General features: G+C 39.3%; 1 protein-coding gene across 1 annotated transcript in view; it reads right to left on the bottom strand.

Moving 5' to 3' along the window:
* The window catches only part of LOC307148512 (uncharacterized protein), a gene marked incomplete at its 5' end in the record, with an annotated part of 15,195 nt that continues 4,557 nt past the window's right edge, over nucleotides 1–10,638 (bottom strand). Inside the window, 18 exons of the mRNA XM_079854122.1 lie at nucleotides 1–238; nucleotides 393–582; nucleotides 1,141–1,293; nucleotides 1,383–1,565; nucleotides 1,645–1,731; nucleotides 1,873–1,984; nucleotides 2,063–2,154; nucleotides 2,234–2,351; nucleotides 2,494–2,693; nucleotides 2,836–2,980; nucleotides 3,123–3,213; nucleotides 3,307–3,485; nucleotides 3,566–3,798; nucleotides 4,057–4,158; nucleotides 4,239–4,408; nucleotides 4,568–4,763; nucleotides 6,762–6,839; nucleotides 6,939–7,083. Coding sequence (XP_079710248.1) covers nucleotides 211–238; nucleotides 393–582; nucleotides 1,141–1,293; nucleotides 1,383–1,565; nucleotides 1,645–1,731; nucleotides 1,873–1,984; nucleotides 2,063–2,154; nucleotides 2,234–2,351; nucleotides 2,494–2,693; nucleotides 2,836–2,980; nucleotides 3,123–3,213; nucleotides 3,307–3,485; nucleotides 3,566–3,798; nucleotides 4,057–4,158; nucleotides 4,239–4,408; nucleotides 4,568–4,763; nucleotides 6,762–6,839; nucleotides 6,939–7,083 — 2,502 coding nt within the window. The 3' untranslated portion in view covers nucleotides 1–210. The remainder of the gene's footprint in view (nucleotides 239–392; nucleotides 583–1,140; nucleotides 1,294–1,382; nucleotides 1,566–1,644; nucleotides 1,732–1,872; nucleotides 1,985–2,062; nucleotides 2,155–2,233; nucleotides 2,352–2,493; nucleotides 2,694–2,835; nucleotides 2,981–3,122; nucleotides 3,214–3,306; nucleotides 3,486–3,565; nucleotides 3,799–4,056; nucleotides 4,159–4,238; nucleotides 4,409–4,567; nucleotides 4,764–6,761; nucleotides 6,840–6,938; nucleotides 7,084–10,638) is intronic.

Raw genomic sequence — 10,638 nt, 5'->3', positions numbered from 1 at the left:
AAGATACAAAAAATAGTGATTTATTACAGTAAATATATGAGACGAAAAATGAGAAATAAGCAATAATCAGTATAAATGATATGGTATGAAATAAAAGTGTGGCGTAATCAGTTATATGGCAAAAAGGCGAACAAAAAGAAAAACAATGTGATACAGGAGCGGAATAGCAGCATGAAAGTCCCTCACACTGCCCAGGCTGCAATCAATCGATTACAGACACCTGCCCGGTAGCTCCTCCCTGAGAGACACAGACACAAACAGAGTAAACTTTAAACATGTCCCTATTCAAATTCTGGAAAACAAATGTAGTATTAATGTTATCTTTACTCAATTTGACAGGTTACATAAATTAAGGGTATTAAAAAAAATGACACTTTTCACATAATCATTACCTGCACTCCTCCTCTTCATTTTCACTGGTGTCTGGACTGCTGAAATCACTTTCATTTTCCTCTTCCAGCTCTATAGCAGAGCCCTGAGGGCCCAAAACAGCCTTGTATTGAAGATGCACCTCTTTCAACGTATCCGAAACTTCAGATAGACGTCTTCTGCAGAGACAGGAAAGGCCCTTGTTTTGCTTGTCTGTAAGTGAAAAGTGAAAAACATCCAAATTACCATGACATACATTTACATTAATTCATTTAGCAGACGCTTTTAGTTAAACCCACAGTAGGACAACAATATGCAAGTGCTATGACTTTTCTCAGTTTGATCTAACGCAGTACAGAAACGTTTTTGGGTTTATTTTTTGAAGAGAAGAGTAATGTTAGTATACTAGATCAAGTGCTTTTGAAAAAGATGCATCTTCAGATGTGGCTACGGACTCAGCAGCTCTGGTTGAGATAGGCAGATCATTCCACCAGCAGGGAAGTCATGGTAAAGGTCTGAGAAAGAGATTTTGAGCCACTTTAAGATGGCACCACAAGACATTGTTCGCTTGCAGAGTGCAAGTTTCTGGATGGCACATAACCACCTTGCTTTGTAATATTTGTTATAACTCATCAAAATTAGATGGTCAGTGTTATGTTTTTCAACTGCTTTCTAGTAAGATATGTCTGTTGTTAGGTAAAGTTAAAGTATGGTGTCCTTATCACCATTACTTGCTTGTTGGATTGGTATGGTTACAAATATTAAACTTGCCTTCCTCTGAAGTCTTTCTTTTAAGAGTTGCCTGCAACTTCTGCAACCATGAGCAGTGCTGGGCCATCTCCTGAACAAGTATTGTCCTTTCCTCCTCCAGTCTCATTTTCAGCATGGCTTTGTTGAAAATTTTTACCTTGTCTTCAATTTGTGCTACAACAGAAGTAAAGAAAATGTATAAATAACAATTTTGACTTGAATCTTTACAAAATAAATCTGATGCCTCAAGAAACTCCGCTTACCGCTGCCATGAACCTCCCACGGCCATGTTGGGGATGGGTTGTCTCCTGATAGTGACTGCTCCACTTCATTTAGATCAATTGCCATGGCAGGCTCATGACTGTTGTATGTCTCTATGTCTTTCAATAGCAGTCTCTTGCTATCAGCAATTTTTCTCCGCAGGCGGTGACGGAACTTGCCGCTATCTGTAAAGACAAGCAGAAGGTATAAAAAAAAATGACCAAAAATACAGTGAGCAATTATCTATAGATAATGTAATTCTACCATTTTGGCGGTATAGAGCCTGCTTCCGCTGCCTCACGTTAAGGTAACGTCCCTCAATGGACTGCTCTAGGGAAGTACCTGTTGTATCTGGAAACACAACACAAAAAAACAGGCTTACAGAGATAGTGGCATGCAGTATAGTAAGCAGTAGACAGCTTAAATATCATGATCTATGATCGCCGCCAATGAGGAAGCACAAAGTGAAACATGTTATTGGTTCAAACTTACCACCAGCTGCCCATTCCCTCACATCAGACACCCACACTGCTTCATCGGTGCAAGCCAAGCTTTCTTTAAGCTCCGCTAGACTTGCAGTCTCCTCCTGAAGCCTCTGGCAAGTCTAATTCGATAGTTAAACAATACAGTTACACAAAGCTACACAATAACCACAAATTGAAACCATTTACAGAGAACACACCTTCACATATCTTGCAGACAATGCCCGATGTAGTGTTGTGAATTTTTTGTAGTTCCAGGCCATAGCATGGATTGTAAGCATATCCACACGTGCTGTTGAGAGTAAATGTTGAGTGAAAATCATGCAATAAGCAATAAAAAAATTACATTAGAAGAGAAATTCTACAATTACCTCCTTTCGACATGTATTTAGTTGTTAAGGCACAGCGGGAGAGGTAGCTGTTCACCTGTTCAACTTCCTCCCCCGCAGTTGACCCTGCTCCTTCTTGATTTTTGCCACTCCATGTAATCTAGAAAAAGGCATGTAAGGGATAATGTAATGTGCGCCGATCATATTGGATAAAAAGTAACAACAAGGCGAACCGGACCCTGACTCGCAGCAGAGGGACTTATTTTCCAATGATAGTTAAACATAATAAACACTGAACATACCTCACACTTAGAGGAATGTGCTGTAGCGTGCATGACGCTTAGGAAAGGCCTGGTTGATGTTAGCCCCTGGAGATCAGGAAGGATGTTTGCTGATTTGTGTAAATATGGCCAGTATTTACACATTACATCCATGGCGATAAACCTTGGCTTTAAACTCATCAACTCCTTTTGCAGATACATGGGGTAGGCAAAGATTTCACCTAGGGATATAAAAATTATTATTGTACATTCTGAAGAGAACATCATAATGGGAAACTCAACCAAGCAGGGGTATATAAGCTGCATACAAATAGCAACAATACAAAGTTACATTTAACAGCAAACAATTTATTATAATCTCACCTCTGAACATATTGAGCGCTTTAAGGAGGAAACCATGCCGACACACCGCAACCTCCATGCCCTCTTCGTCCAACTTGAAGGTCCTCCTAGAAGTCTCCTTCGCTGCTGTCCACGAGGAGCTCCCACATTTGCCTTGTCCAGGTAGCTGTGATGTAAATGAAACACACTATAAACATACTGTATAAACTCCTTGTAATTTGAAGCTGAGGGCAGTTTTTTCACCAATGCAAATACAATCTGGGCTGTAAAAGCATACTAATTATATTAAGAAATAATTTGAAACCTGCCTGTTTCACAGCTTTATGCAGGACATCAACAAATGTTGACACAGATGTGTCTTCTGCAATAAATGCTCCTTCAAAAAACGAAGAGTCGGAGCTGAGGAAGAAACCAAACAGAACATTAATCTATGCTGAATATTAAATATAAAAAAATCCAGATCAATCTATACTGGAAGAAAAAAAAAATCACCTTCCGCCTCGGAGAAACCGGTATAGCTTCCTGTTGCCATCTACAGAGATTGCCAGCATGTCTGGGGTGCAAGCAGGGCAGGTGAAAGGTGCACCGCAGGACATGCTGTCTTCCTCAAAAGCACAATATGAAAATTCGAGGAAGCTGCGCTGCAGCGTGTCCCCGCACACTGGTCCTGACTGAAAGATGCATTATATTAAATGTTACTTTGTAGATGTCTACATATGGTAAAGAATTCTATAATATGGTGAACACTTACCCGCCCACCACACTTTGTACGGTGCTCCAGCAGCTTTGCCAAGGCTTGTCTGGATAGTGCCGGAGCGATGACTTTTAGTTCCCTCACACTGCTGAAAAGATTGAGGGAATACAAAGTGGAAGAGCTGGTGGAAGCTGGCCAGTATCCACTGTTTATGAGGTCCATGAACTCTGGAGCCCACTGCTGCTGGCATGTTTGGCATGCAAACAATGGCTGGTGCATGTCATAACGCCCTTGGGTAATAAGAAAACAAACCCATGAATACCTGAGTTTTTAGAAACAATCAGCTGGCACATCTTAAGACACTAGGGCTACATCTTGAGTAGAATCACACCAGCATAGTTCAAATAAGTATATATTTTTTGGTTTATCATAATGACAAGATGTATTCTGTCGTTCTAAAAGTACTATTATTTTCATTGCAAAGCAAAGGCAAAATAAAGGGGGAAACAGCTGAAAATTGAAAAAAGATCAGAGTTTAGAAATATTACCATTGATGGAAATTAAAATGACTGCTTTGCCAGGTGACACAGTTATACTGGGGACTTCACAGGAACATTTTTGAGTCACTCTCACCGTTGGCAAAATACAAGCTAGCAAAGGAAAGATAAACACAAAATTAGCCAACTAGATTTATTACATGAGAGTACAAAAGAGTTTTGCAATTACCTACCTTGGTCGTGTGAGCTGTATCCTCCCTCCCCTCTAACAAAATATTTGGATGGGGGAATAGCTTTAAAAAAGCCCTCAAGGACTGACTCCCTATCATGGAGTGGCCATCTTCTGTGAGTCTTGCAATCGCAGGTTTCACAGAACCACTGGTCTGGCAGACACTCTCTGCATCTAGGAACGAAATCAATGAACCAATATAGTCATTGAACCAACACTTTAAAACAGCCCTGACTCCACCATAAACATGCAGTTTATCGAAACATGAAGACATCAATTAGTGATGCACTCTAAAAACCTACAAAGTATGAAAGAACATTAATGAGATCTCACCTAACAACTGCAGGCTTGCAGCAATGGCTACAAGATGGTTGGCCAACATCCTGAGTTTGGATGAGGCATTTAAGGTGGAATGGCCTTGCCTCCTTCCATCTTTGTGAGGCTTGCTGCTGCCTGAAAGCCCATGATGATGATGCCGTCTGGATTTCAGGGGAGTCAGACATAGCAGAGAGGCTCTCCATGTTTTTTTCTGCAAAGACAAATATTAATTTAATTGAATAAGGACCATTTCTATGCAGACCCATGATTTCATAATAATGGGTAAATATATTGCCAATGCTTTCAGTAACATAAATTTCAGAAATTTTCCAAATCAACTTTCCAACAATCTAGGGCCAAATTCAGCATACTTTGAAACATGTATCAGGGTAAATTGTATGAACGTGAAAATTGAGACGTAATTCCATTGGGACAAAATTGAAAATACTAAATGTGTGATTGAAACTACCAAAAAAGTGGTTCAATATAATAGGACTCAGGCCATTGTGGACACAATTTGTGGCTTTGATCTTTGATGATTTATAAACAGTTGATGTGGGTACAACTTAGAGCTTAGATCGGGCCCAACAAATCAAGCCCAACCCTACCCGAGCCCGAGCCAGTTGTGTCCGAGCCCGGCCCGGCCCGGCACGTTCACTGTAATTATGAGCCCGAGCCCGATTTAAACCTGATCATTTTTAATATGTGGGCCGTTATAACCAGGGGCGGCGCCAGAATTGTTTTTAACGCAGGTGCTGCTGTGCTAGATCATTTAGGCTACAGGGGGGAGCTGCGCAGTTATAGCCTATATATTAAATAAATACTATTAATAAATGAGCAAAAATTGGCCACTCAATATTAAATATTCAATTATTTTAATTATCACAATTAAAAAATTGAATAAATTGAACAAGCACAACATTCAGCATTCAATCAAATATTCTTAAAGATTAATTTTTATTAATAATGTTACTTCAACATATTGTTCTTTCAACATAATATGTGTGTGAGCAACAAGCAAGATGTGCATTGTTAAATTCGGTGACAGCGCGAGTTTCTAATGGTGTAAGTGACCGCGACGCGCCGGCGACTCCATGTCATGATTATATTTGTCTGCTAAATTGTTTTTATGTATTAAATCTATGCAATTGGTTGATGAAAAATGTATTAAAATTAAAATACAATTTATACTAAACGAAATTCACTTTAAAGAAAAGCTTTCTTCGAAACAAAACTTAAACTTGAAACTAAATGTGCTTTAATTCAATGGCTAAAACACATAGACTCTCTTTTTGTACAAATTGCAGCTCATTCATTTAATTCTGAATTTTGCACATGTAAGTTGAAAGGCATTTGTTTGTGCATAGTAAAACATATCTAACATTTATCACGTTCATAATTGTGCGTGCATTTATTAATTATTATCTTAATGAATAATGCGACAAGGAAGAAGCATGTAACTGCGTTTGTTTTTTCAGAAATAATTGAATGGATCGGAAAAGTAACAAAAGAGGACATCGAGGGCTGAGGCTGACTACTATAATAATTTGTGTCATGGCAAGACTGCTTCATGTGTCTGTCAGTCCCCGTTTTTTTTTTTTTTTTTGCTGTCAAGGCGAGCAGCGAGCCGCATTTGCACGAGACAAAGCCAACACGTGCGGTCACTCCCCACGACTAGTTTAAAATGTTTCCATACCTCCAATTTTCCTCCAAACTTGTTCAAAGTTAATTCGCCTGTTTTGTTTTTTTTCTTTGCTTCTTCAAGCACTTAAGCTACAGAATAGTAGGCTACAGCACGCACAGCAGGTGCGATGCGTCACGCGTGCGAGACTGCGAGTGCGAGTGGACGAGACGCTGTGCATGACACGTGACGTGCTTTATCAAGGGCCCGACCCGACCCGGCTCGAGGACAGTGGTGTTAAATATCGGCCCGGCCCGGCCCGCGGGTCGGGTCGGGTCGAGTCCGGGCTCGGGCAGAGAATCTAAGCTCTAGTACAACTGACCCTTCGCTAAGCCACGCCCGATACCGCCACAGGCCAATTCATGCCTTAGCAGGCCTTAACTAGGCACGGGAGGTCTGGCAAGCTTTCGAGTTTTAACATTTTATGCCAGAATTTTACATGAATCCAGGATTTGGGTGAACCCTGCTTTCAGAACTGCCTCAGAAAATTACCTAAAAATAATTCAAATGTATTCGACCATATTTTACCAAATTCCATTTGAGGATCAAGACTGCCTGCAGGAAGATCTTCAGTGAGCAGGTAGTTCCCGATCTGGTTGTGTGTAACTACAACAGCGCACACAGAGAAATAAAACCAAGTTAGACCACCAACACAACTTGATTTCTTGACAATGATGTGTAACCAATTACTATTATTATTATTACCGGTAGCTGAGGCTTTGGGCCGCCCTCCACGCCTCCCCCTTGGCTTGCCAAGCCCTCCACGCCTCCCCCTTGGCTTGCCACGCCCTAAACACACCCTTTTTGGGATTGGCGGAGGGGGAACTTGCCTCTGCTCCTCGGATTCTTTCTGGGGGTTGAAGTGAAAATCATGATTAGGCTGTTAAATATATTTTTAACAAAAGATGCAATGGATATGAAAAAAAAACTCTTATCATAAACTTTATACCCTATATATTTTGAGGTGGAAAAACAATTTCAAGAAAGAATCCTTGATCAATGCATTCAGTTTGGCTGGACCAAGGAGTTCAAAAGTAAAAACCAACTCTATACCCCTTTCATAAAAATGTTTGACAATTGAGAGCAGCTAGATACAATCACAGACTGAATGAGTCTGAGGTACCTAGGCTTATATAATAGTCTACACAGAGTGATTATTATAGCCTAAATATTTCTTCAACCATTAAGGTACAATGGATTTTTTTGTACGTGGTAATACATAGAATAGGACTAGGACCCAATGTAGGCACTCTACTTCATTGCATCTGAAAATAAATTAAAAAAAATTAAACGCCTAAAAAACACCTACCCTGGCTTCAGTCAGAACATGTTCTAAGCTCATTTCAAGAGCCATCCGTCTCCCCTCCATGTAATTGTCATCTTGACAATCGGTGACACGTGTAGTGGTCATCACAGAAACGAGGGGCAGACAGTAAAAGAAGGACATACACAGAGATGGACAGACAGAGATAAGAGACACAGACAGAAATGAGAGACAGACCGAAAGACAAAGAGTGCACAAATCCAGAGAGGTTGGCGCTTAAAAGGGCCTTTGGTTGTGGTGGTGTAATGGTAATCTACTAGTAGGTGGGTAATGTTGGAAGAATCTAAAAACAAAAACAAAAAAAACACTCGTTTACGGGGAGGGAGTTAATGGGACAGAGACAATGAAATTACTTAACAATGGATAAAATATAACATTTTTGTGGCTGTTATGCACAGAGCTAAATATACCTTTTCTTTAAATGAGCACTGAAGTGCTCAATTAAACTAAAATGGACTTGGTTCTGTTCACTCTATTTTCTTTAGTGATTTTTTTCCTATTTTCTCTATTATCTTTTATTTCATATTGAAAAATTGAGATTAGCCACAATAGTAGTTATGAATTTGTATAGTTTATTATGGATTTATGTGGGTGTTTATTATATAATTTTGCGTGGATGTTTAACAATGATGCGTAAGGCTGTAAAACTAACGTTAAAGGGATACTCCACTTTTTTCGGAAATATACTCATTTTACAACTCCCCCAGAGTTAAACAGTTGAGTTTTACCGTTTTAGAATCCATTCAGCCGAACTCCGGTTCTGACGGTACCACTTTTAGCATAGCTTAGCATAGTTCATTGATTCTGATGAGTCCAATAGCATTTCTTTCAAAATGACCAAAGAGTTTCAATATTTTTCCTATTTAAAACTTGACTCCTCTGTAGTTAAACCGTGTACTAAGATCGACGGAAAATGAAAAGTTGCGATTTTCTAAGCCTATATGGCTAGGAACTACTCTCATTCCGGCGTAATAATCAAGGAACTTTGCTGCCGTACCATGGGTGCAGCAGGCGTAATGATATGACGCAGCGCCTGAAAATAGTTCTAATAGGTTAGACAAACTTAGTCCCGGTCACGTTGGAAGAAGTTACCGAGCTGGGGACTATTTTCAGGCGCTGCGTCATATCATTACGCCTGCTGCACCCATGGTACGGCAGCAAAGTTCCTTGATTATTACGCCGGAATGAGAGTAGTTCCTAGCCATATAGGCTTAGAAAATCGCAACTTTTCATTTTCCGTCGATCTTAGTACACGGTTTAACTACAGAGGAGTCAAGTTTTAAATAGGAAAAATATTGAAACTCTTTGGTCATTTTGAAAGAAATGCTATTGGACTCATCAGAATCAATGAACTATGCTAAGCTATGCTAAAAGTGGTACCGTCAGAACCGGAGTTTGGCTGAATGGATTCTAAAACGGTAAAACTCAACTGTTTAACTCTGGGGGAGTTGTAAAATGAGTATATTTCCGAAAAAAGTGGAGTATCCCTTTAACCAATCTGGCAACACCGTTCTTCATTCTGAACATAATGTTGGATAATAATTGTGGGCTAATGTAATACTGAAAATCTTATATTCCCCTGTAATTGTAGGCTACCTTACATGATTATATGCGAAAAAATGAACTTGAATTCAATTAGCTAAGTAACGTTAGCTAACTTTGCTAGCCTGCAAAAATCGATATTTTGGTGCTGAAAGCTATAAAGTCGTCTATCATTTATCGTCATAAGAATGAAATGGCCACCTTACAAAGTTTCTAAACACAACTTCTTGTCCTAATTCAACAGTTTTTGATGTGTAAATGTAAGAATAGTATCCATCTCTATTAATTAACTCTTCTACTTACCGAGTGGAAAATCGCAATGGACCTTGGGATCGACCCATGCGGTGACGTCAGCGTTATTAATTAGAGGATTTAATAATAATTAAAAAATACAAATAAATCTGATTAATTGAACACAATCGAAGCATATATATATATATATATATATATATATATATATATATATATATATATATATATATATATTAAAATCAGCAAACCTCCGATAAAAATACGTTATCCAGCATGCCCTTAAATGCTTAAACTGCTTACATGCATGCGCCTTGGAGCGTTGTTAAACTCACCTTTTTTTAATGCCGTTTTACCTGCAGTTGAGCGTTGGTTTGGTCAAACTCACCTCTGATTTCCGGTTTACCTGCATTTGAGCGTTGTTAAAATCAACGCTGAATGCGGTTGCACACCGTGTGCGTAGTTAAACTCACCGCTGATGAACGCGCTAAACCTTTGCGCAGAGGGCACTTTGATATCAGATTGCGAGGGTTTTTAAACATCAAAAACCAGTTGGAGGGCCAGTAAAAAATGATCTAGGGGCAGCCATTTGACTCGCCCTGAATATTTTTTTTGGTCGTGCTGACCCAAGACGTCAAATTTCAACGCTGCAGGCCAGGGTTCCAGAAAGAATCGTGCTATTTCACGAAAGATTCATCCAATTGAAATGCATTAGTTTAAAAAACGTGCTGAAATTACGAAAATAACGGCAGAAAGAATCGTGCTGGTTGCACGAAAGATTCATCCATTTGAAATGCATTATTTTAAATTACGTGCTGGAGTTACGAAAATAACGAAATTAACGTGTCCCTGCCACGAATAAATAGATTAAATTACGTGACCACATCACGAACTGCCGTGAGACTGGGTTGAGAGTAGGGGAATTTCGTGTAGAGAAAGATAAGACTGCCACTTAGTCTGAGGGCACTTGCTTTGATGACTCCACATTACATTATGATTAATTAATTTCACATTGATATAAGTTTTAATTTAACACTGATTCGTGTGTTCTGGACACGGGACTTCCTCATTTTTGATTAGATTTCAGGTATATTAAGAAAAGCATGCTGACTGCTAATTGTCAATGTAATGTGGGAGGATAGATCCTCTTTGCTGTCCTGTGAGGAGAAAAAAACAGGCTCTATTTAATCTTTTCTTTTGGAATAACCAATAATGTGCTTTTGAAATATGTGCATTTAACAGTGCATATATAAAATGCAACTATTGAAAATAGGAAAATTATTCATCAGT

This window comes from Squalius cephalus, assembly GCF_949319135.1.
Source record: "Squalius cephalus genome assembly, chromosome: 20".
Classification (NCBI taxonomy): domain Eukaryota; kingdom Metazoa; phylum Chordata; class Actinopteri; order Cypriniformes; family Leuciscidae; genus Squalius; species Squalius cephalus.
This window is presented reverse-complemented; position numbering and strand designations above follow the sequence as displayed.